Raw genomic sequence first — 27382 nt, 5'->3', positions numbered from 1 at the left:
TTTTCCTTTGTTGCTCATGCTTTTGGTGTCATGTCTAAGAATTTGGCATATCTTGCCAAATCCAGAGTTGTGAAGATTTACCCACTTCGTTTTATAGTTTTAGCTCTTATATTTAAGTTGTTGGCCCAATTTGTGTTAATTTTTGTATATGGTATGAAGCTGGATTTCAGTGAGACTCTTACTTAAAAATAAAATTTCAGGCAGCTTTCTGGCTTTTTCTCAAATGTCTGTCTGGTTCGGCCTTCTTGCCTCCACTCCAGACTCCACCATGTCCACAGGGGTGACCTAGAAGACCTACAAGGTGTCCACCTCTGGCCTTAGGCCTTCAGCTGCCACTTGTATTCGAGTGGACCCGGGCACCTGCATCAGCTTCTTGGCCTTTTCATAGGTGGATGGCAGCTACCAGGTTGACCTGGGCTCCAACATGAATCTAGCCAGGGGTTATGGTGGGGCTGGGAATATGGGGAGCATCACAGCTGTCCAAGTGAACCAGAGCCTGCTGAGCCCCCTGAAGCTGGACTCCAACATCCAGGTCTTGTGCAACCAAGAGAAGGAGCAAGCAGATCAAGAGCCTCAACAAGTTTGCTTCCTTCATCAATAAGGTGCGGAGTCTGAAACAGCAGAATAAGATTCTGAAAAGCAAGTGGAACTTCTTGTAGCAGCAAAAGACAACTCACAGTAACATGGACATGTTCGAGAGCGACATCAGCAACCTTAAGTTACAGCTAGACATGCTGGCCCAGACATGAGGCTGGAGGCACAGTTTGGCAACATGCAGGGGCTAGTGGAGGACTTGAAGAATAAGCACGAGGATGAGATCACCAAGCGCACAGAGATGGAGAATGAATTTGTCCTCATCAAGAAGGATGTGAATGGGACTTCCAGTCAAGATGGCGGGTAGGTAAACGTGGTATCGCATCCTCCCACAACCACATCAAAGTTACAGCCGAACTACAGAACAACCATCATTCAGAACCGCCTGAAATCAAGCTGAATGGAAGTCCTACAACTACGAAATTAAAGAACCAGTCACATCAAGACTGGTAGGAGGGGCAGAGGCAGACAGGCTGGTCCCACACCCACGTGTGGCGGATAAAAATCAGGAGGACACCTCAGCTGGGAAGGTCCTCCCTGAGGACTGAGTGGTCCCCGTCTCACACCAGGTGCCCTGCTCAGGGTTCCAGTGCCAGGAAGAGAAGTCCCCATAACTTCTGGCTGGAAAAACCAGCGGGAACTGAGGCTCAGAGAGGCTGAGGCCGCTGGAGCCCCAGGCAGCTCCTCTTAAAGGGCCCGTGCACGGACTCACTCCCTCTAAGCATGGAAGGGAGGCAGCTCAAGGGGCACCAGAGACATACAGGGAAGTACTGAGCTGTTTGGCATTGGAGCAAGGGCTGGAGAGGGGGCTTTCTTCGGGACAAACGTGCTGTCAGAGGCCTTTGTTCCTTTGGTGAGCCCTTCCCTGGCGCGACAGACAGCTGCCATATCTGGGACTCCAACAACCTGGCTCACACTGGTTGCCCCGCCCTTGTGATTTCCTGAGGCCCCGCCCTACCCAACTTTCAGGCCCATCCAAGCTGTTGCCAGTTGCTTAACTGGATTGGCCTGTCTTGGGTCCTGCTTCAGGTTTTCCTAATTTCTTTCAAACAAGCAGCATCTGGTCTCAGCTAGCCCCATACCTCTCATTAAGCAATACATAGAAGCAAACACAGGGAGGCAGCCAAAATGAGGAGACAAACAGGTCCCAAATGAAAAAAACAGAACAAAACCCCAGGAAAAGAACTAAGCAAAATGAAGATAAGCAACCTAACAGATGCTGAGTTCAAAATAGTGCTTATAAGGATGCTCAATGAACTTAGTGAGAACCTCAGCAAACTTAGTGAGGGCCTCAAGAGCATTAAAAAGGACCAGTCAGAAATGAAGGAGGCACTAACTGAAATAAAGAATAATTTACACAGATTCAATAGTAAAGTAGGTAAAGCCAAGAAGCAAGCCATCGATTTGGAATATAAGGAAGCAAAAAAACACCCAATCAGGACAGCAAAATGAAAAAAGAATCCAAAAAAATGAGGATAGTGTAAGGAGCCTCTGGGACAACTTCAAGTGTGCCAACAGTCACATCTTGGGGGTGCCGGAAGGAGAAGAGAGAACAAGAAATCGAAAACCTATTTGAAACAATAATGGCAGAAAACTTCCCTAACTTGGTGAAGGAAACAGACATACAAGTCCAGGAAGCACAGAGAGTCCCAAACAAGATGAATCCCAGGAGGCCGACACCAAGACACATATCATCAAAATGCAAAAGGTTCAAGACAAAGAGAGAATCTTAAAAGCAGCAAGAGAAAAGCAATTAGTTACCTACAAGGGAGTTCCCATAAGACTCAGCTGATTTCTCAATAGAAACTTTGCAGGCCAGAAGGGAGTGGCAAGAAATATTCAGAGTGATGTAAAGCAAGAACCTACAACCAAGATTACTCTGTCCTGCAAAGCTGTCATTTAGAATCGATGGCCATATAAAGGGTTTCCCAGACAAGGAAAAGCTAAAGGAAGGAGTTCACCACTACCAAACTATTATTATATGAAATGATGAAGGGTCTTTTTGAAGAAAAAGATAAAAAATATGAACAAACAGCCCTGGCTGGTTTGGCTCAGCGGTTAGAGTGTCAGTCTGTGGTCCAGAGAAACCCGGGTTCAGTTCTCACAAAGGGCACGTACCTCGGTTGCAGTTTGTCCCCGGTCCTGGTTGGGGTCATGCGGGTGGCAACTACTCGATGTGTCCCTTTTACATCGATGTCTCTCTCTCGCTCGCTCTCTCTCCCACTCTATCTGAACAAAAAATGGAAAAAATGTCCTCAGGTGAGGATAAAAATAAATAAGTATGAACAAACAAAATGGCAATGAATACATATCAATCAACAATTGAATCTACAAACAAAATGAACAGGCAGAACAGAAACATTCTCATAGATACAGAGAACATTTTGTTGGTTGCCAGATGGGAGGGGGCTTGGGGGAATGGGTGAAAAAGGTGAAGGGATTAAGAAGTACAAATTCATTGCTAGACTCACAAACCTCAAAGGGAAGGGGGGTTGGGGGTGGGAAGAAATAAACCAAAGAACTTATATGCATATATGCATAACCAATGGACACAGACAACAGTGGGGGAAAAGGCAGAAGTGGGGCAGGAGTGGGGAGGAGGGCATCAATGGGGGAAAAAATGAGGAACATCTGTAATACATTCAACAATAAAGATAAAATATTTTTTTAAAAAGAAGGATGTAGATGAAGCTAACATGAATAAGGTAGAGCTGGAGTCTCACGTGGAAGGGCTGACTGATGAGGTCAACTTCTGCAGGCAGCTGTATGAGGAACAGATTCATGAGCTGCAGGCCCAGATCTTCAACATGTCTGTGGTGTTGTCCATGGACAACAACTAACTCCCTGGACCTGGATGGCATCATTGTCAAGGCCCAGTACAAGGAATCGCCAACTGCATCCAGGCCAAGGCTGAGACCACATACCAGATCAAGTATGAGGAGCTTTGGACTTAGCTAGGAAGCACAGGGATGACGTGTATCACACAAAGTCTGAGATTTCTGAGATGAACTGGAACATCAGCCAACTCCAGGCTGAGATTGAGGACATCAAAAGCCAGAGGGCTTCTCAGAAGGTCACCGTCACTGATGCTGAACAGCTTGGGGAGTTGGCCATCAAGGATGTTTAGGCCAAGGCGCCTGAGCTGGAAGCTACTCCAAGAACCAGGAACATATATATGAATGTCAAACTGGCCCTAGGCATGGAGATTGCCATTTACCCCAAGCTGCTGGAGGGCAAGATGGAATCTGGGATGCAGAACATGACTATCCATACCAAGACCACCAGTGACAACTCAGGTGGGCTGAGCCTGGCTTACGGAACCTCAACTATGGCCTTGGCTTCCAGGCCAACTTGGGCTCTGGTGGGAGTTCTGGCAGGGGCCCTGGCTCTTACATCGCACCAGCTCCTCCAAGACTGTAGTTGTGAAGAAGATTGAGACCTGGGATGGGAAGCTGGTATTTGAGTCATTGGATGTCCTGCCCACTGAATGACTATTGTGGTCCCTTCTGTTCTCCTAGCCTGTGGGAAAGGGGCTGTGCAGGGAATTGGCGCCTGCCTGAGGCTCAGTCCCAGTCCTCCGCTCTCCCTTGGGGTGGGGGAGTTTACTGCCTGGGGGACCGCCTCTTACCCATGCCCCCAACTAAAAAGCCAAATCAAGTGTTTTTCCCCCAAATAAAGTCTCAGCTGGCTCTGCCTACCCTAAAAAAAGTAATAATAAAATAAAAAATAAAAAAAATTTGTGAAACCTCCATATTGTACTTTTAATATCCCTTGGTTAAATATATATACATACCAACCAAAAACTGTGGATTGTATATTTTAAATTATTTTGCATTGTATTAATGAAAGCAGAACTTACATACAGGTTTGTTTTTTTATCCTCACCCGAGGACATTTTTCCATTTTTTGTTCAGACAGAGTGGGAGGGAGAGAGGGAGAGAGAGAGAGAGAAATATTGACGTGAAAGGGACACATCGAGTGGCTGCCACCTGCACGACCCAACCAGGACCGGGGACAAACTGCAACCAAGGCACATGCCCTCAGGAGGAACTGAACCCGGGTCTCTCTGGACCACAGGCCAACACTCTAACCACTGAGCAAAACCAGCCAGGATAGAACTTACATATAGTTAAAAAATAGTACTTGTAAGTATAACACATTTTCTCAGTCCATGGGCTGTATATTGGTGACTATATATGGATTCATGGATTTACTTCTTGTAACTCTTTGGTCCTCTCTGGGCTTGCAGATCACCGATTTTGTAGAGGAACATCAGGAATATCTATGATGATAGGAAGTAAAGGGATTAAGGGTGAAGAAAAGGGTAGAATTTCCAAGGGCTCATAGTTGCAGAGACATCAAGGGAGAGAGAGGAAATGACTGGAAGGTAGATAGCCAGATGTCAGTGGTGGAATCTGTAAGGGCTAGAGAGGAAGTAATATTTTCTTTCAGGCAACAAAGATGACTGGAGAGTAGAAGTTAAACGTGGGGTGGGGGTGGATTGGGGTGAATGGATAAGGTAAGGAATATAGTTTGGGATAAGGATGGAGGCTCAGAAGACATCATCAGAAAGCGATGGTTTAAGGAACAGTTGAGGATTCCTTTCGTTTTGGAAATAATGCCAACCCACCTCTACTCCCAAATGAGTACAGCTGACTTTGTTTAGCCTCTGTCTTAGAGAGGGGTAAAGAAGAGGGACTAGGGACATTCCAGATTTTATTTCAGCCGTGACTGAAATGCTGGTTATATTTGAATTAGTAAACTGTATTCTGTATCAGTATTTTTTGCGTTTGCTTTTCTTTTCACTTTTTAGTAAAATTTCCTAGAAAAAAAATACCAATTTTATCTCAGCCGAAAGCATGATGAAAAGAAATAATTTACTCCTCGTGTAATGAGAGAATTAGGTTCTCAGTGCATACTTAGAGCCTAGGGTGGCATGTTGTGTGGGCCTGTGGCCATCTGATGGAGTAAGAGCTAGGACACACAGGAGGGAAAGTGTTGGGACTGTGTTAAGGACTTTCCTTCTGGCCAGCCCTCAACTGCTCTCACAAGCTCTTCATGGACAATCTCTTTTTATTTTTTGTCAGCTCTGCATTCAGAGGGCTTTAGAGAAAGGAGTGAAGGCGGGGATATCTAGGACAAGCGACAGAATCTGAGGGGAAAGCAGAGGTAATGGCCGTTGGTTTAGAAGTCCTTCTGCTGTTACCAGGCAGATGGTCTACTTTTTCAAACAGAAATGAAAGCCACTTTACAAGAAGCAATTTGAAGAGGTATAAACAAAGGGGTCATAGGTACTTTTACTTTTGTGGTGTTTAAACTGAATTTGTGTAAATGTATCTTTTGAGTTTTTAACCACTCATGTGACCTGGGATTTCTAGGTGCTACTCGTGAGCAGTAGTCGCCATCCAGACCGATGGATTGTCCCTGGAGGAGGCATGGAGCCCGAGGAGGAGCCGAGTGTGGCCGCAGCCCGTGAAGTCTGCGAGGAGGTATGCCCTGAGAAAAGGCACACCATGCCCTGTAATCGTGAGCCCGTCCTGTCTGTGTAGTTCTTCCATCACCACTCGCTGATCAACATCTCATGATCATAGAAAGAAGGCATTTGACAGTTACCACATGCCTCCTTGATTAACGAGGCAGTCAGGCTGTGACATGGTAATGTTCATCAGGCACCACGCTACACGGAGCGGACTCATGCTAGTGACTGTATCTTATACCACGCAGCCCCATGATTTCCCATGGGTCTCTTCCAACACTGTGTCTCCTACCTGTGACAGAGAATCAGGAATCAAATAGTTCATCAGCCCTAAGAAATAAGAACAGGCAGTCTTGGTATAAATGGCTCATTCTCATTAACTTTGGAGGTGGTGGCCCTTGTTCTGTGTTTCCTGGGTCCTGGCTGTAGAGCTGTGGCTAAAGCAGCAGTTCTGTTAGTCAGAAGTTGTTCATTGTGCAGCTTGAGAAATAATACTTTTTTAAAAAAATTTAGTCACATGATATTCAACGTATATGTGTTGAGTTTCTGAGCCATGCCCAGTATATCTAACTGGATACTCTAGAATAAACAGTCAGGAGAAGTAAAGTCAGACCCTTATTCCCTTACTTTAAAAGCTTACCGTTAGGTTGGAGAAACTAAGAAAGAGATTGCAATTCAAAACCAGGAGGAAGGAACCAGTGTTTCTCCATAGCCTCTTGTGGCAACACCATGCTCTGCTCTGCTTATGTTACCTCATTTAGGACTCCTAATTGGTAGTGTAAGTTTCATCACGCCCATTTACTTCCCCTTACCACATAGATAGTGTTTTTAGATTCATTTCCTTGTTCCAGAGAGGATGTAAGGCTGATTCTAAGAACATATAAAATAGCACTTAGAACTGGTCTAAATTCTACATTTCTTTTGGGTCCAGGACTTGCTGAAATCCCCTTAGGCTAATCTTACCCTTGGAATGCTCAAGGAATTTTTGTATCACTTATTTTATCATATAACTGGTATCTATAACTAGATTGTAATCTGAAAGGACAAAGATGTTGTTTACTGTTTTAAGTCCTCTCTTCCTGTGCCTAGTACACAGATAGGAATGTCCTAAATGGAAATTATCAGCGTTCTGTTTGGAGGATCCCAGAGTGTGGTAGAGCATTTGGTAGACTCAACCGCATCCTTTTGATTTAAATCCATTTGGCTCCTGTAGGTTCTAAGGCACCTAAGGCAAAATTATGTTAGACACACAGAGTTACTGTGGCAGTTGTGGATTCAGAAAGGTTGTTGGAAGAGCTGAAATACAATGATGGTTCTAGAATTGAGAGAAAGGAAAAAAGTTTAGAGACCTTGTGCAAAACTTGCTACTTGGTTTTAGGAGTTGTGAGGGGAACTTGGACAGCTCTACCTTTGTTGAGGACACTTGAATTTGGCCATGTCTCAGGAAAGCTTATATTAGTTGTTGTTACTGTTCTTATTTTGCTTTTGAGTCTTATAGCTGAACTGTCCCCTGGGTAATGCAAGTGCAGCTAAGATGTAGAAAACTAGTTGATTGCCATAGGAAATACAGTGAGGGAGTAGGACAAGATATAGGCCACCGTGCTTACCCTTTGTTTCCTGGAAATTATGCCCCATCCTTCAGCAGGTAAAAGGGAAAATACAGTGAAGTAAGAAAAGAGTGCTTGGTGCATGAGAAGGTGAATGATCTAAAACAGATAATTAAACCATACTTTTTCTTTTTTTTTATCCTTACCCAAGGACTTTTTTGCATTTATCTTCAGATAGAGCAGGAGGGGGAGAGGGAAGAAGAGAGAAAGAGAGAAACATTGATGTGAGAGAGAGACACATTGAATGGTTGCCACCCACATGACCCCAACCGGGGCCGGGGACAAACTGCAACCGAAGTACATGCCCTTTGTGGGAACCAAACTCGGGACTCTCTGGTCTGTGGGCTAGTGCTCTAACCACTGAGAAAAACAGGCCAGGGCTAAACCATACTTCTCATATGTTCAGTATCTGACCTACCTCCTGTCTTGAAGGGAATCCTGAGCTTGAAATTATTTATTTTTTTTGGTTAAGCCTTACCCGAGGATATTTTTTCACTGATTTTTAGATAGAGTGGAAAGGAGGGAGGGAGAAAGAGAAACATCGACTTGAGAGAAATACATCGATTGGTTGCCTCCTGTGCAATCCCGACCAGGGCTGGGGATCAAACCTGCAACCCAGGTATGTGCCCTTGAATCCACAACCTTTGGTTCTCAGGCTGACACTCTAACTGCTGAGCCAAACCGGCCAGGGTGTGAGCTTGAAATTGAACTCTGCCTGCCATTCTCAGTCCTGAAGAGTCCTGTCTGACTTTGAGCAAAATTTTCTCCTTCAGTCAGAGAGTCATACCATATATTTTAGTTTATTCCAGTATATTGACAGGATGAAGAAGGGTCCATAGACCCTTGTCTTGTCTTTTGTGCTAGACTGTACACTGTATAGTCAAGTGCCATTCTCTCTTGTTCCCTGTTGAACCCCCAGGGCTTAAGAAAATACATTTTTGTGTTTTACAGTTATTACTGTTATTGACGTGACCACTAGAGCAGCCACATACATGTACATTCATTTTGTTAGGAGTAAATGTATCTATAGGTCCTTCAGTTAAATGAGGAAGAATATGACAGTGTCACAGCAGCTGCCCAGCCAGGCTGTGCAGTAATGAAAACTTGAGTCAGTGTACAGGCAGGCCTTGCTCACAGTGGGTGGACGAGTGGGAATGCCATGTAGCTCAAGCAGCCTGGTCTGCACCCGTGGCCCAGTCCCTCCCTTCCATTGTGGAGGAGCTGCCTTTCTAACCTCTTCTTAGCCTCCTGGCTTCTGCTTACCACTTTTTGTTTTGCATTTCTCCTCCCTGTGCACCACTCAACCTGTCAGCTGACTGTGTATCTCACTTTCAGCCTTCCTAAGAGAGGATCTGATTGGTATCGCCTAGTTATGACATTTAGGCAGAGCTGCCAGGTCACATCGTCGGCTTCTGGCCATTTTGAAGTTGTCTGCCATACCTTTGCCCAGTTGCTGATTTCTTACTCCTCTAGCTATGCTGGAATGGCAAGTTCATGTGCTATGAAAGCATAGCAATCTGTGCTTAGGTACTGTCTGCAGCAGCTTTCCCGAGGCTCCTGTGTACATAGTGAAAAGATATTTACTAACACAGGGAAATGTTTGCAACCCATTTCCAAGTGATCAAAGCAGGCTATGAAATAGCATTTTTATGATATGAAACCATTTAATGGGGAAGAAATGAGTGTGTAACTATTTGTTTAGAAAGAAACACTGCTTGTACACTTAGTATGTGCTAAACTCTGTCCTAGCATTATGCATATTTTGCCTCATGAGATAGGAACTGTTATCTACATTTTACAGATGAGAAAAAAACTGAGGTTCAGCGAGATTAAAGAGTTTGTCCACACCAGTTGTGCCCAGCTATATGTGCTCAAGTGTGTAAGGTACGTCACACACCCACCCTTCTAATACTGTGCTCCTGGAAAGGGGGTTCACCCATCTGTTCCCAGTGATCATCTTTGAGTTGGTTCCTAGACTATCTTTTTCTGCATTGCACATATATTTATTTTGTTATTAGGTATATTGTCTGTATAAACATGAATGGACTGAGAATATTAAGTGGTTTATTTTGGCATTATCAGGCTTAGGTACCATTAAACTCAACCTGTTCTGAAGCTTTGTTCAACCAACTTAAAAGTTTTAGCATAGTAGCTGAACTTCAGAAACAGATAAATCTGTAGAATTTGAAACATTAGCAATCACACTTAAAGGGCTAAAATATTCCCTTTTGTAAACTGGCCTCCATTTTTTTAGTTGCTTATAGTCAAAATCCTATTATAGTGACCCTCAAAGGGTTAGAGGGGGAGGCTTCTCCCAGTGCCAGGCAGGGGCCTTAGTAACAGTGCATCTGTAGCCCAGGGCAACAAAGACTTGCATGAGCCAGCCATGTGACACTCTCTCTGTTATAAAAAAGAAAAGCACCTCTTTATGTGGTTTTTAGAGCTATTCTTTTCTTGCTGATTCAGTGGGAAAGGTAAAACTGTTTGCTGACAGGAAAAAAAGCTGGGTCTGAAGCCGTTCTTTCTTCTGTTCATCTGTTACATTTCCATTTCTTTTACCCAGCCTCTCCTTAGCCAAACCAAGAGCATTATTACAAAGATAGAGGACATCTGAAAACTGAAACAGGAGAAAATTATGTGTGTACCTTCAACTGCATTCTTTTCAGGGGTAACAAAGTTGTTGGGTGTCCTCTGCCTTCAGAGAAATGTATTCAGTGACGGTAACTGAGAATGTGTGGCCAAATGCCATTCCCTTTACCTGCTGCTTTGTGTCTGGGTAAGGCCCTAACCACAGAACCATACAAACTATAAAGTATTTGTAGGTAGCATACAAACTATACATACAAACTATAAAGTATTTGTAGGTAGTCTGATAATTAACCTGTGACAGGCCCAGCTTAAAAAGAAAAAAAGTAGCTTGTTCTCCGACTTCCTCACTTGTGTCCGAATAGCACACTCCTCTGCTGTTCTGGCTCTTACCACTTGTTGCTTTACCCTATGAACTCATCATCTTAGAAATGTCTTCAATTTAGTGATGTCTCCTTAGACTTTCCTATACCTTGATGCCCTCCCTCAAGTTGTTGATACACTGTTTTACATAAAGTAAAAATTTTACAGTGTGTTTGACTTAATTCACCTTCATTTAAGAAAGTTTTTGAATGTCTGGATGCCTTAGTGTAATACAAGGATCCTAGTTGCCTCAAGAGTTGGGAGCTGCTTTGTAATTATCTCTAGCCTTGCTAATCCTGTATCAGCCTATCAAAAATTTATTGTAATCTTTCTTGATCTCATTTTGTATTTTCATCTAAGAACATGGAAAATGCCATACTGAACTTTATTTTTAAAATCTGTCTTGTTCCAGTTCCTGTACTGTGTGTTCCGTTCCTGCAAATAATTGGTTATACTCTTGTATGTATCATAGCAACCAGAAGTCTCCAAAGGGTATCTCAGAACTGTTTCTAACAGGGAAGCAGTTTTTCTCTCTTGTTATACACAAGTAGAATATTTTAAAAGCCTGTGACTACTTGGGAATAATTTAAGATACAATTTTATCAACCTTTTTTTTTTTGTCGTTGTTAGCTCCTATGTGTTTGACTCTATTTGAAATGGAGAAAAAAGTGAAGGCTCTGTATGACTGTGTTGTATTTTCATCTTACAGTCTGAACAGTTGTGACTGGAAGGTGGGGATAAAGTATCACAGAATTTATTAGGGAAATGATGTAATTTTTTTAAAATCCAGAACTTTAATCACAAAATAGGTATCATAATATATTAAGAGTATTTTTAACCATTTCAACATGCTAAATGAGGGGAAGTAATGTTGTGGACCTGGGGCCACCAACTCATAAGCTTGTAGGGAAGGAAGCAGGTAGTTGACAAGTGGGTGTAGCTCTGACAAAGTAGGGAGAGTCTGTCCTAGTTGGAGGTGGTCCCTGCTCAGACTCAGCCAGTAGTTATCGTGTTGGCAGTTAAGACCCAGTGTGGCTCTGATGTTTCAAGAGAAGCTTGAAAGCTGGATTCTCTTGTGAGATCTCCTGATCTTTCAGTGTAGGCAACTACTTTTACAAAGTCTGTTAATCCACATAATAGGTGCATGTAGATTTTAAAAAAGCAACAGTAGTACTAAAAGACTCATAATGAAAAACCACCAAAAGATGTGTTCTTAATTAAGTGAATGAGCTGTGTTCCAGATTTTTACTTTATTTTGAACTGTAAACTAAGCTCCAGCTTCTTGGAAGAATGTAAGTTTTATTTTGCTTAGTCTCCTAAATAAGTGAAAGCAAATTTTTAACCTTGGGAATATTTCACTGTTTAATAGAAATGTTAATATGAGAAAATATATCCAGATGTAAGTCAAAAGTGATCACAAATCAACCCTATTTGTTGAAAAGCAGGCTTTATTTAGATAACATTCTCTGAATTTCCATTATTTTTAAGGAATTTTAAATCACACAAATATGAATTAGTAATAGTAATGTACATGTATGGCTATTTGCACCTATATATTTATATTAAAAATAAGTACAAAAATAGGAAAAAATTTCCTATATGTTTGAAATTGTTCAAAATAAAAAGTTGGGCAGTGCCCTGGCTGGTTTTGCTCAGCGGTTAGAGCGTTGGCCTTCTGACCAAGGGTCTCGGGTTCAATTCCCAGTCAAGAGCACGTACCTGGTTGCAGGTTTTTGTTTTACTTTAAAAAAATTTTTTTTTTCTTTATTGATTTTTAGAGAGAGAGGAAGGGAGAGGGAGAGAGAGATAGAAACATTGATGAGAGGGAACATCGATTGGCCGTCTCCTGCACACTCCTCACTGGAGATTTGGCCTACAACCTGGGCATGTACTCTGACTGGGAATCAAACCTGCGACTTCTTGGTGCATGGGTCGATGCTCAACCACTGAGCACACCGGCAGGGCCTGGTTGCAGGTTTGATCCCCAGGTGGTGGTCATACAGGAGGCAACCAATCAGTGAGTCTCTCTCACATCGATGTTTCTCTCTCTCCTTTACATTCTAAAAGTCAGTGGAAAAATATCCACAGATAGGGCTTAACAACAACAAAATGTTGGGCAGAAAACAGCCATAAATATTTATTATGTACCAAATATATTCAAGATCTTGAGGAGGAAACTATGAAGTACAACTGTGTAGTGAACACTACTGTCCCTGAGATAAATTGTATTTTTGTAAGTACTACCATGTCTTTATATTTACTGGGTAAGAAGACATATTTTTAGCTCCTTTAGTAACCACATTATAAAATGTAACAATAATCATGTCTCTTAATACATTAAATGTAATGATCTTATTCTGGTGATTCTTTTTAATAATTTAGTGGGTGATATGATTTAAAATTTTAGGAAAGCCTTTGTTCACCTAATATGGAGACATATTTTTGTATGTGGAAGCACCTTTATCCTGCCCTCCTAGGAAAAGCATGTGCACAAAAATATAACAAAAGAAATTGCCCTGGCCAGTTTGGCTCAGCAGTTAGAGCGTCGGCCTGCGTCCAGAGAGACCCGGGTTCGGTTTCCGCTAAGGGCACGTACCTCGGTTGCAGTCTGTCCCCGGCCCTGGTTGGGTCGTGTGGGCGTCAGCCACTCAATGTGTCCCTTTCGCATCGATGTTTCTCTCTCTCTCCCTCCCACTCTATCTGAACAAAAAATGGAAAAAAATGTCCTTGGGTGAGGATAAAAAAAATAATAATAATAAAAAGAAATTAAGAGCTTTTCCTTAGGAAAAATAATTTTGACTATATAAAATGAACAGTGAAAACATACCAGGTCTGCCCAGCTGGTGTGGCTATGTGGTTGAGCGTTGACCCATGCACCAAGAGGTCACCAGTTCAATTCCCAGTCAGGGCACATGCCCAGGCTGTGAGCTAAATCCCCAGTCAGGGGCGTGCAGGAGGTGGCCAGTCGATGTTCTCTCTCATCAATGTTTCTTTATCTCTCTCTCCCTCTCCCTGCCTCTCTCTCTAAAATCAATAAAGAAAAGAAAACAAAACAAACACACCAGGTCTTAGTGTGGAAGCTGGTGTGAGGCTGTTTTATGTTAGAGGACAGGATGAATCTCACAGATCTCTGGCAAAGGCCCTTAAATAAATCCGTATTGAATCTCTAGTTTCTGGCAGCTGAGGACTTAGAAGGAGCTTTTCCTCTCAGTTACAATTCACGGATGAAAGGAGACCTTGGCAAAGACACTACCTCCTCTGAAGGGACTGGCTGAGGTGCTATGATAATCCCTGTGCTCAGCTTTTGCTCTGTGCTCACATGGCGAGAGTGTAATTCAACTCTGGCCCCAGGACAGAGAGGCCTCTTTCAGAGGAGGGCGCCTCTGCTTCTGGATTACTTCCATGATTACTTCTGGAATCAACCTTAAAATGAGAATTTATAGTGACTGTCATTTTGACTTTTACAAAAATACTTCAGTAGATACTCTTGGCTTTATCAAAAGTGGCATTCAAAGTGTTATTACATTTTTGTTAGTGACCATTTTAGTTTAAATATATATAGGTGCTTTTGACCAGGAGTTCCCATTAGTGACCATTTTAGTTTAAATATATAGGTGTGGTTTTTTTGTTTTTTTTAATCCTCACCCGAGGACATTTTCCCATTTTTTGTTCAGATAGAGTGGAAGGGGGGGGGGAGAGGAAGAGAAAAAAACATTGACATGAAAGGAACACATCGAGTGGCTGCCTCCTGTATGACCCAACCAGGGCCGGGGACAAACTGCAACCGAGGTACGTGCCCTTAGCAGGAACTGAACCCGGGTCTCTCTGGACCGCAGGCCGATGCTCTAACCGCTGAGCCAAACCGGCCAGGGCTATATAGATGGTTTTGACAACTAATTTACATTAGAGTTATTTGTAAAATTTATCACCTTAAAAATAGAAACAATAAATATATGTACCCCCACGTTAATAGCAGCACTATTTACAATAGCTAAGATCTGGAAACAGCCCAAGTGTCCATCAGTAGACAAATGGATAAAAAAGCTGTGATACATATACACAATGGAGTACTATGCAGCTGTAAGAAAGATCTCTTATCCTTTGAGATGACATGGAGGGACCTGGAAAGTATTATCCTAAGTGAAACAAGCCAAGCAGAAAAAGACAAATACCACATGATCTCACTTATATATGGAATATAATGAATATGACAGTCTGAGGAATAGGGTAGACCCAGAAACATGGAAGTAGGACACAGACTAACAACCCTGGCAGAATGAAAGCACAAACATAATGGTTTATTACCATAATTCCATAGCTGATTCCACCCCCCCTCCCCAAGTTTTTAATCATTATGAACATTTTCAACATACAAGAAATATTTTTAGCCTGGCTGGTGTTTCTCACATAAATGTTTTTCTCTCTTTCTCTCTCTTTTCCTCTCTCTCTCTCTCCCTATCTTTCTCCCTCTCTCCCTCCAGTTCTAGCTGAAAATTAATGTAAATTATCCTTGGGTGAGGATAAAAAAAAAAATTAAAATCAATAAAAATATTTACTATTTTTAAATAAAACACTGTATACCTTCTTGTAGATGTATCTTTTGACTTTTTTGCATATTTGCTTTCTATATTCATACCTTTTTCATTTACTATGCCATTTGAAAATAAATTGTAGATTTCATGACATATCACCCCTAAATTCTATTTAGCATTCATCTCTTTAGAATAAGGCCAGTTCTTTACATAACCCCAGACCATTGTCACACATAAGAAAATTCGTAATTCCATAACATCAAATATTCATTCTATTCAAATATCCCTAATTATCAAGGAATGTCTATTACATCTGTTTTCTCAGCATGACGTCATCTAGGTTTGCACATTACAATTGGTTATGTGTCTTTCAAGCTCTTTTATCATAGAACTTAATCCCAGCCTTTCCACACTCCACACTCCCCATGATACTGACTTTTTTTTTTTTAATCCTCACCCGAGGTTATTTTTCCATTGATTTTTAGATAGAGTGGAAAGGAGGGAGGGAGAGGGAGAGGGAGAGGGAGAGGGAGAGGGAGAGGGAGAGAGAGAGAGAGAGAGAGAGAGAGAGAGAGAGAGAGAAACATCCACGAGAGAGGGACACATTGGAGAGAGGGACACATTGGTTGCCTCCTGCACTACCCCGACCAGAGTCAGGGATGAACTGCAACCAAGGTAGAGTGCCCTTGGCCAGAATCAAACCTGTGATTCATTGTTCCTCGGGCTGTAGCTATACCGCTGAGCCAAACTGGCCAGGGCAATACTGACCTTTTAAGAGAGTCCAAGGTACTTACTGTCTCACATTCTGGATTTGATTGTCTTCTTGGTGTCCTTTAATTTGTTTCCTTATCCCCTGTTTTTCCAGCAACTTAATCTATAGTAGTACTCTCTAGTAGACCTTTCTCAAATGATAGAACTGTCCCATATCTGCATTATTCAGTATGGTCGCCACTAGCCATACATGGCTATTTAAATTAATTAAAATTAAGCAAAATTTAAGTTTAGTTCTTTAGTGCTCATTAGCTACTTGTGAATAATGGCCACCAGACTGAACAGCAAAGGTCTGGAGGCTTAATTAGATTTAGGGTGGACATTTTTGACAGGTTGCTGCATAGGCAGTGCTGATTCCTAATGCTTAACTTAACATCAGGGGGCATATGTCAGGTTGCCTTGCTGTTAGTGATCAAATATTAGTGATCAAGTATTTGATCAGTAACAACTGACAGATCTCTCCATTGTAAAGTACATTTCTCCCTGTGTGACAAAATTGGTTAAGTAATTTATTGAGCAATTCTTCTACACTGTATGAATATCCTGTCTCCTAACAATCTTTCCAACTAATAGTTTAGCCTCTACAGATGAACTTTACCAAATCAGATATTACACCTGAGACTGCAAATCAGTGATTTTTTTTTTTTAACCTTTTCTTATTAGCTGAAATTCTTCTGTAAAGGAAAGCTCTCTTCTTCCTTCCCCCTTTCTCTCTCTCTCGCATTCTTTTTAAAAATACTTTCTGGACTCAAGGGTTTTGATTTTTTTTTTCAGTGTATTACAATCATTTACATTCTTTTTTTTTTTTTTTTTTGCTTTAATTGTCCCATATGTGGCCGGTGTGCACCCTTTTAAGCAGCCTCCTGTGTAATTCTGACACTGCTTTTTCATTGTTTTGAGTACTTCCTTGCTCTGTAATGCAAGAAGATATTTTAGATTCACCTTGAATTTTCCTCTCCCAAAGCTATCGTCAGACATTTCTCCAAAGAGTTCCCTTCTAGTGGAGAATGTTACTTAGAAACCAAGTTTAGGGTGCTAGGTATACTCACTGTTACTAGGATATGATTGCTCCTAGGCTCTTTGAGTGGACAGCAATAGAAAGCATATTTTAAAAGAAAAATGCTCCTGATTTTCTTCGTTTTCTGTATCTCGAGGTATTCTCCTTATTTTACCCTTTTTCTATATTCTGGCGAATTTTTCCTGTTTCTGTTTGTTTTCTCCATTCTGCCAATATTCTCATTACTTCCTTTTTCCCTATAGTCTCGTGATAGTTTCCTGGTTTTCTCCACTTTCTGCATTCTCGCGATGTTTCTCTCTCCCTACCCCACCCCCCCTTTTTTTCTTCTCGCGATACTCATTTGGACGCCCTCCGTTTTCTGTTTTCTCACGGTAGTGTCCTGATTTCTCCGTGTTCTGTATTTGCTCCATACCCTTTTGATTCCCCCATTTTCTGATTTTTCATGATATTATCCAAATTTTCTTTGTTTTCTGCATTCTCGAGATAATCTGAATGTCTCCGTTTTCTGTATTCTCGCAGTACTTTCCTGGTTTTCTCCATTTTTTTATATTCCCCATATTCTCTAGAGTTTCCCCACTTTCTGTATCTCGAGGTACTCTCCTTATTTTACCCTTTTTCTGCATTCTGGATATTTTTACTGTTTCCGTCTTCACCATTCTGCTGATACTCCCCTTACTTCCTTTTCCTCCTGAATTCTTGAGATATTTTCCTGATTCTCTCCATTTTCTGCATTCTCGCGATATTTTCCTGTTTTTTTCCCGTTTTCAATTATCGTGATACTCTCCTGATTGGCTCCGTTTTCTGCGTTCTTCAGATAATTTCATGATTCTCTCCATTTCGTGCATTGTCGCCTTCTTCTCTTGATTCTCTCGGTTTTCTGTATTTTCTGCACATTCTCCTGATTATTTACGTTTTCTGTATTCGTGTGATATTTTCTCCGTTTTCTGCATTCTCGAAATAATCTCCTGAATTACTTGGTGTTCTGTATTCTTGCAGTACTATCCTGGTTTTCTCCATTTTCTTTATTCTCGCCATATTCTCCAGTTTTTCTCCGTTTTCTGTATCTCAAGGTACTCTCCTTATTTTATGCTTTTTCTGTATTCTGGCGAATTTTTTCTGTTTCCGTTTGTTTTCTCCCCTTTGCCAATGCTCTCATTACTTTCTTTTGTCCTACATTCTCATGATATTTTCCCGATTCTCTCTACTTTCTGCATTAAATAAAGAAAAAGAAACTAAAAATCATGAGCCCTGGCCTGTTTGGTACAGCGGTTACAGTGTGGGCAGGCGGACCAAAGGGTCACAGATTCATTTCCTGGCCCAGGGCAGTACCTGGGTTGCAGGTTCAATCCCCAGCCCTGATCAGGGTGGTGCAGGAGGGAACCAATCCATGTGTCTTACAAGGATGTGTCTCTCTCTTCCTCCCTCCCTCCTTTCCACTATATCAGTGGAAAAATATCCTCAGGTGAGGATTAACAACAACAAAAAATCATGATTTCTTATACTATTTATATTTCAAATTTGACATTAAAAGGTTTTATCTTAACTTTTTAAAATACGTGTATCTTTTACTCTTTTTTTTTTTTTTAATCCTCACCCAAGGATATTTTTCCATTTATCTTCGGACAGACAGAGAGAGACACACGTAGATGTGAGAGAGACACATTGACTGGTTGCCTCCCATGTGACCCCAACCAGGACTGAGAACCTAACCAGAACCGAGGTGTGTGCCCTTGACTGGAATCAAACCCACAACTCTTTGCTCCTCAGGCCCACACTCTAACTGCTGAGCCAAACCATTCAGGGCTTTTTTTTTTTTTTTTTCTTTTAATCCTCACCTGAGGATACTTTTCCATTATTTTTTTTTAGATAAAATGGGAGGAAGGCATCCATTGGTTGCCTCCCACACACCCTGACCAGGGCGGGGATGGAACCCTCAACTGAGGCACAGGCCCTTGACCTGGAATCAAACCCAAGACCCTTTGGTCCATGGGCTAACACTCTTAGCCACTGAGCCAAACTGGCCAGGGCTCTTTTACTCTTAAGATACTGATTTTCAGTAGCATTATTTGCTTTACATTGTAAGTAATATGAATATATTTGCATTATGGGTGTTATCAGGAGAAGTATTATAGAGCCTGAGAACATATTATAAGCTATTTAATGTGAATCTATTGATTTTAGGGAGGAGTACTGGTAGGGATAGAGTGGAATAGCTCTTGGTGCTAATTTGGATTATTTAGGAATTGGATCTGTGTTGGTGTGAATTGGTGGTAAATGAAAAGACAGTATTAAAGAGCAAGTAATTGGCATCAACAGGAGTGTACTACTTTTTAAGTAGTAGTAGTGGTAGTATTTTGTAAATCTGGATTATAGTTTGATTTACATTAGGTACATTGTACCCTCTTTGGAGCTCCCTTTCAGGCATAAAAATAGTAAAACAAGTTAGGAAATACAACCTGGGTAGGGGGATTTTGTGTTGCTTCTTTGTAGACCTTTGACCTGTAGGTACCCTTTGGTATATGGGTTGATGAGGATGTAGGCATTACATGGTGTACTCTTGTATGCACTGTTAACCATTCTCTGCCTCTTGTACATTTGCAGATGATTGCTTAGATCAGAACAGTTCTCAACCTTGCCAGACTTGACACCTTCTTTCTATAATAATTAAATGAATAAATAAATTTATATATTTTATATATAAAATTTTTATGTATTTATTTTTATACAAATGTATTAATGTTCATAGACTAGAACATGATTGAGTTCTGGGCTCAGATAGTTAAAACCAGGTTTCACATGTACGTAAATGTGTGGCAGGATTTTGAAAACTCACAAAAGACAGTCTTGGGTGAGACCGTCCTTCCTACTACAGGATATCTAGTGCTCCTGGTCTGTTCCTACTAGTGCTAGTCATTCCCTCCTGTCATCCTCACACCCAGAAACACTCTCACATGTTTCCATAGTGCCTCTGGGGCACTCACATTTGTGGAATAACTATTTTGAATGATCTGGGAGTTTTCTTTTGTCCTCCAGATCCTAGTTGCTTAGCTACTCATGCTTAATTGGTAATTTATTTGTCTAGTTTCTCCTGTAGGCTCAGTTAGGGTTGGAGCTAGTGTCCTGAATGTGGCTGATGGTAAGAGGGAAAGAAAAGGTCATGATAACCTGACAGATGAGTACGCAGTTGAGGTTCTAGGACCTGGGTACATTGGTAAGAGCAGAACTACTGCTCAGTGACTTGCAAATTCATGGCAGAAGAAGGAAGACAAGTGATGGCGGTTCTTCCCTAGGCTTTCCCACTTCTAAGTGGGGCGGAAATAAACATATATGTATATTCCATCCCCCTAGTCATCAGATAAATGCCAGTTAAAATAAGCTGCTAAATTGCTTTTACTAAATTAGCTAAACTTTTATAAAGTAATTCTGTCAATGATGAGGAAAGAGGCAGCTTGTATTAAGAGCCTTAAAAATGTCAGTACTGCCCTGGCCGGTTTGGCTCAGCGGTTAGAGCGTCGGCCTGCGGTCCGGAGAGACCCGGGTTTGGTTCCCGCTAAGGGCATGTACCTCGGTTGCAGTTTGTCCCCAGCCCTGGTCGGTCATGTGGGTGGCAGCCACTCGATGTGTTCCTTTCATATCGATGTTTCTCTCTCTCTCTGTTCCTCTCTCTCCCTCCCACTCTACCTGAACAAAAAATAGAAAAATGTCCTCAGGTGAGGATAAAAAAAAAAAAAAATGTCAGTACTCTTCTTGGACACTACACCAGTCATTCCAACTGCTTCCCATATCAGGACATGCCCCACATCGATATAATGTATGTGGTTGCCTTCAGCTAGACAGCCTGCCCTGTCCCCTTGCCACGTGGGCACACCTCTTTGAGTTTTCAGCTCAGTCGCTGCATTTTATGGAAGCTTTGTTACTTTCAAGACTGATGTGTAAGTGCTTTTTTTTTTTTTTTTTTTTTTTTGTTATCCTCACTCGAGGACATTTTTCCATTTTTTTGTACAGAGTGGGAGGGAGAGAGAGGAAGAGAGAGAGAGGGAAACATCGATGTGAAAGGGACACATCGAGTGGCTGCCACCCGCACGACCAACCAGGGCCGGGGACAAACTGCAACCGAGGTACATGCCCTTGGCGGGAACCGAACCCGGGTCTCTCCGGACCGCAGGCGGACGCTCTAACCGCTGAGCCAAACTGGCCAGGGCTGTAAGTGCTTTTTTTTAATGTGAGTTTTTTTTTTTGGTGATGTAATATAAATTTCAAGTATGTTTTTCCTATATATTCTTATTCAGTGTGGACATTTTGAAAACAGAAAAGTAAAAATAACAAACTTACACATTTCATACTCCCTACTAGTAACATTTTGGTGTATTCTGTGTTTTTGACTGTCAGCTTTCTTTACTTGTCTCTATACTTCTCAGCAGTATCCTCAAATGTCAGATGTGAAAGTGAGCTGGGATATTCGTAAAAAAAAAACAAAACGTAAAATAGAAATGAGGATTGATTGATTGAAGAATGTAAGAAGAGCTGTTAACTTTCAAGTTTGTTCACATTTTTTGTTGTTGTTAGGATGAAGTGAGTGGCAGCTTCTTCAGTTCCTCACACGCTGGACCAGAAACTAGAAGTCCCTATTACTTTTAAATCACGTATTTGAACAGGTGTTTTTTCTTCCCCCAACCAAATAAAACAGTCTACTCACACACACACTCCCAGTATAACAGAAAAAAACTTAGTATTTCCTTATTGCCCAACTCTCATTTTGTTTAAATTTGTAACTTTAAATAGAGATTAATTTTTTTGTTTTAATCCTCACCTGAGGACATATTTGCATTCATCTTCAGGAAGAGCTGGAGGGAGAGAGGGAGAAAGAGATAGAGAAACATCGATGTGAAAGAGACACATCAACTGGTTGCCACCTGCACAACCCCAACCAGGGCCAGGGACAAACTGCAACTGTACGTGCCCTTAGCGAGAACCGAGCCCGGGACGCTCTGGTCTGCTGTGGGTGGACGCTCTAACTGCTGAGCCAAACTGGCCAGGGCTAAATTTGTAACTTTAGGTATAAATCATTATTATTAAGATATTATTCTTGAGCTCTGGCCGGTTTGGCTCAGTGGTTAGAGTGTCAGCCCGCAGACCAAGGAGTTGTGGGTTTGATTCCCAGTCAAGGCCATCTGCCTCTGTTTCAGGTTCCATCCCCGGACCTGGACATGTGGGGGGCAACCAATTGATGTGTCTCTCTCTCCCTCCCTCCTTTCTACTCTGTCTAAGAAAATCAATGGAAAAAGATTCTCGGGTGAGGATTAACAACAACAAAAAAAGTGCATTTAATACACTTAACCTACTGAACATCATAGCTTCTTAGCCTAGCCTATTTTAAACAGGCTCAGAACACTTAACATTAGCCTACAGTTGGGCATTTATCTTTAGTTTCATCTCAAGAGTAGTTGCATTCCTCTTCTCACTAGAAGCAGGAAATACAGATGGGTGTTTTGTAGACATGACGATAGGATGTGAAAACACAAAACACAACATCCAAAAAATGCTGGCAACACAGAACACTGTAGAGTATCGGCTGTTTGCCTGTGATGGCATGGCTCACAGGGAGCTGTGGCTCACTGCCACTGCCCGCATCACAGAGACATCACACTGCACACTGCTGGCCCAGGAAGACAGCAGAGTTTAAAGTACGTTTCTACTGAGTGCTTACCACTGCACTCATCATAAAGTCAAAAAATTGTAAGTCAAACCATCGTAAGCCTGGTACCATCTGTGTATTGTATTCTTTTATCTCTTTTTATCATTTTAATCTCTACATTTTTGCTCTGAATGCTGGAAGAATTCTTCATATTCTGGCCTATCTTCACTTTTCTGCCATATTTAATTAGCTATTTTTAGCCTTCTCTCAGGTTATTAGTTTTTAATAATAATGGTGATCTTATTTAAGCACCATTCTATTTTTACACTGCTTTCTATTTGTGACAGCTTGCCATGGTTTTCTAACTGTAATGTCTTCTTGAATCTTACTAAATAAGAATTCTTTTTTCCTTTGTAATAGCCCTATTTTTTGAATTATCAGATTGGTTCCCATTTTTGAACTGCTGTAAGACTTAGAATGAAAAGAAACTTTACTTAAGTAATTTCCTAAGGAAAACACACAATAGTTCATATTATATTTCTTGACTCACACTTTCATTGTCTCATTGAAGGTTTTGCTAAATAGAATTTTTTATTGAAAATCACTTTCCCTCTGCCAGAGATCCCAGAAATGAGATCTCTACAGGGCTCCCACCCCAGGCCAGGACAACAGGGAAATATGAGTTGGTTTGGTGAGTGTGACCACCAGTGGGGATGTGGTCACCTTAGCCCAGCTCATTGCTCAGAGGTAACAACTACTGTCAGGATTCTTTGACCAAACCTGTTTCGTGGTTTGCATTAGGTTTGACTCTGCCTGCAGTTTCTAGAATGGCAACTTTCCATATATACATTGCCATGGACTTCCTTCCCTTTCCCTAACCCACTGTTCCTCCTCTTCCTTCTGTTTTGCTTTAACATTTGTCATATCAGCCCTATTCAGACCTCAGACTGCCCTCCCTCCCCTGTACCCATACCCTCTGCACTCTGACCCCTGACTTCACTTCACCTGCTTCTGCTTTAGGTAATTTATTAACAAGGAAGAGATTTTAAAAAAAGAAGAAGAAAATAAAATCACTTTTTTTAAAATTAAAAGTATTATTTTAGGTATTGTGGATAAGCCTAATACTAGTTTGGTTCTTATTCCTTTGCAGATTACCTATTTTTTCCTTCTCTTTTTCCCTGCAGTCTTGAAGTTTCTCAGTGATTTATCTGTAATTTTTTGTTATTGTTAATCCTCACCCAAGGGTATTTTCCCATTTACTTTTAGAGTAGAAGGGAGAAAGGGAGAGAGAGAGAAACATCCATGTGAGAGAAACACATTGATTGGTTTCCTCCTGAACAACTTTGACCAGGGCTGAGGATCGAACCTGCAACCCAGGTAATGTGCCCTTGACTGGGAATGGAACCTGAGACCCTTCAGTCCTTGGGCCAACACTCTAACCACTAAGCAAAACCGGCCAGGGTTATCTGTAATTTTTATTAATTAGATATTAGACCATCTAGACTGAGCCTTTACTCTTTTTTTTTTTTAGAGAGAGAAACTTTAATTTATTGTTCCACTTATTTATGCAGTCATTGGTTGATTCTTTTTTTTTGTACGTGCCCCTAGCAGGAAGCGAACCTGGGACTCTCTGGTCCGCAGGCCGACACTCCAACCGCTGAGCCAAACTGGGCAGGGCCATTGGTTGATTCTTTTTTTTTTATCCTCACCCGAGGACATTTTTCCATTTTTTGTACAGATAGAGTGGGAGGGAGAGAGAGGAAGAGAGAGAGAGGGAAACATTGATGTGAAAGGGACACATCGAGTGGCTGCCACCCGCACGACCGACCAGGGCCGGGGACAAACTGCAACTGAGGTACATGCCCTTAGCGGGAACCGAACCCGGGTCTCTCCGGACCACAGGTGGATGCTCCAACCGCTGAGCCAAACCGGCCAGGCCCATTGGTTGATTCTTGTATGTGCCCTGACCAGGGCTTGAACCCACAACCTTGGCGTATCAGAACGATGTTCCATTCAACTGAACTACCTGGCCAGGGCTTGAGCCTTTACTCTTCCTCTTTTTTCAGTCATATTTTTCATCCCTTTGTTTTTGCTTATGTTTTAGGAAGTTTTATATACTTCTAACCCTTCTACTTATTTTTTTTTAATCTTTATTGTTGAATGTAGAATGCATTACAGATGTTCCACATTTTTTCCCCCATTGACTCCCTCCTCCCCACTCCCGCCTTCCTCCCGCCTTTTCCCACACTATTGTCTGTGTCCATTGGTTATGCATATAAGTTCTGTGGTTTATTTCTTCCCACCCCCACCCTCCAGCCCCTTTCCCTTTGAGGTTTGTCAGTTTAGCAACCAATTTGTACTTCTTAATCCCTTCACCTTTTTCACCCATTCCCCCAAATCCCCTCCCATCTGGCAATTTTATCTTTTTCTTAAAAAAGACTCTTCATCATTTCATATAATAACGGTTTGGTGGTGATGAACTCCTTTAACTTTTTCTTGTCTGGGAAAGTCTTTATATGGCCATCAATTCTAAATGACAGCTTTGCAGGATAGAGTAATCTTGGTTGTAGGTTCTTGCTTTCCATCACTCTGAATATTTCTTGCCACTCCCTTCTGGCCTGCAAAGTTTCTTTTGAGAAATCAGCTGACAGCCTAATGGGAACTCCCTTGTAGGTAACTAGCTGCCTTTCTCTTGCTGCTTTTAAGATTCTCTCTTTGTCTTGAACCTTTTGCATTTTGATGATGATGTGTCTTGGTGTGGGCCTCTTGGGGTTCATCTTGTTTGGGACTCTCTGTGCTTCCTGGACTTGTATGTCTGTTTCCTTCACCAAGTTAGGAAAGTTTTCTGCCATTATTCTTTCAAACAGGTTTTCGATTTCTTGTTCTCTCTCTTCTCCTTCCGGCACCCCCAAGATGCGAATGTTGGCACGCTTGATGTTGTCCCAGAAGCTCCTTCCACTATCCTCATTTTTTTGGATTCTTTTTTCTTTTTGCTGTTCTGATTGGGCGTTTTTTGCTTCCTTATATTCCAAATCAATGGTTTGCTCCTTGGATTTACGTACTCTATTATTGAAGCTGTGTAAATTATTCTTTATTTCAGTTAAAGCCTCCTTTGTTTCTAACTGCGCATCGATCATTTCTGACTGGTCCTTTTTTATGCTCTTGAGGCCCTCACTGAGTTCATTGAGCATCCTTATAAGCAGTATTTTGAACTCAGCATCTGTTAGGTTGCTTATCTCCATTTTGCTTAGTTGTTTTCTTGGGGTTTTGTTCTGTTCTTTCATTTGGGACCTGTTTCTTTGTCTCCTCATTTTGGCTGCCTTCCTGTGTTTGTTTCTGTGTATTACTTAACGAGCGGTATGGGGCTAGCTGAGACCAGATGCTGCTCGTTTGAAAAAATTTAGGAAAACCTGAAGCAGGATCCAAGTCAGGCCAATCCTATGGTTAAGCAAGTGGCAACAGCTTGGGTGGGCCTGAAAGTTGGGTGGGGCGGGGCCTCCGGGAGTTAGCAGGGCAGGGCTACCAGTGTGAGCCAGGTTGCTGGAGTCCCAGATATGGCGACTGTCTGCCGCCCCAGGGAAGGGCTCACCAAAGGAACAAAGGCCTCTGACAGCACGTTTGTCCCGAAGAAAGCCCCCTCTCCAGCCCTTGCTCCAATGCCAAACAGCTCAGTACTTCCCTGTATGTCTCTGGTGCCCCTTGAGCTGCCTCCCCTCCAAGCTTAGAGGGAGAGAGTCTGATAAATCTGTGTGCGGGCCCTTTAAGGAGCTGCCTGGGGCTCCAGCCGCTTCAGCCTCCCTGAGCCTCAGTTCCTGCTTGTTTTTCCAGCCAGAATTTATGGGGACTTCTCTTCCTGGCACTGGAACCCTGAGCAGGGCACCTGGTGTGGGACAGGGGCCCCTCAGTCCTCAGGAAGGACCTTCCCAGCCGAGGCATCCTCCTGATTTTTATCCGCCACGCGTGGGTGTGGGACCAGCCCGTCGTGCTGCCGCCCCTCCTACCAGTCTCGATGCAGCTTCTTTAATTCCGTAGGTGTAGGACTGCCATTCAGTTTGATTTCAGGAGGTTTTGAATGGTGGTGGTTCTGTAGTTTTGGTATAACTTGGATGTGGTTGTGGGAGGACGCGATACTGCGTTTACCTACCCACCATCTTGACCGGAAGTCCCTATACTTCTAACCCTTCTAATGTTTTGTTTTAGCAATAATTTTTAAGTTCTAAGTTACCATTTTTATTCTTGGTTATTTATATATACATTTTGTTCTTGTTTAGGATACCATAGCTTCTCAAATTTCTTTAGGGATAAGAATGAATTTTCCCCAAGTTTTCTTAAAATTTTCTTTTAACCAGAGCCAGTTTTTATTTGCTTATTTTGGTCTTTCTTACTTTTGGTGACTTTCCTTGGATGTCAGGTGACCCATGATTGTTCTGTGACAGTCATGATTGAGGCCATAGCAGCACTGAGTGGGTGGATACATAGAGTGACCTGCAGGGAAACGAAGCTGTTGTGCCAGCGGCCTTTTAAAAGAATGTTGCACTAGGAGGACTTCACTGTGGGGCTGCTTATAGATATGTAAGCTACACTACTTTCCAGTTTTTCTGGGTTTTTTTCTGCTTCAGTTAGAGCTCTCAGAGTTGGCTGGGTCAGAGGGGCCTGGCTCCAGGCCATCTCCATGTGGGGGGATAGCTGTTTGGTATTTAGACCTTTGGCTTTTGGGATCCTTCTCACTTCCACTCTGCCATGTCCTATCCTGAAACCTCTTCACAGTCTGGAAGCTGAACTGACTTCTTTTGCTTTTCT

At 42.1% G+C, this 27382-nt stretch overlaps 1 protein-coding gene and 1 pseudogene across 1 annotated transcript in view; both read left to right on the top strand.

Moving 5' to 3' along the window:
* NUDT3 (nudix hydrolase 3) overlaps nt 1–27382 on the top strand; it is a 116941-nt gene that overhangs the window by 69795 nt on the left and 19764 nt on the right. The window contains exon 2 of the mRNA XM_036248042.1: nt 5973–6083. Within this exon, the coding sequence (XP_036103935.1) occupies nt 5973–6083 (111 nt within the window). The remainder of the gene's footprint in view (nt 1–5972; nt 6084–27382) is intronic.
* LOC118620945 lies at nt 269–4159 on the top strand (annotated as a pseudogene).

The sequence above is a fragment of the Molossus molossus genome, unplaced genomic scaffold, assembly GCF_014108415.1.
Source record: "Molossus molossus isolate mMolMol1 unplaced genomic scaffold, mMolMol1.p scaffold_m16_p_8, whole genome shotgun sequence".
Classification (NCBI taxonomy): Eukaryota; Metazoa; Chordata; class Mammalia; order Chiroptera; family Molossidae; genus Molossus; species Molossus molossus.
Note: the sequence above shows the minus strand (reverse complement) of the source record. Positions and strands in the feature narration are given on the sequence as shown.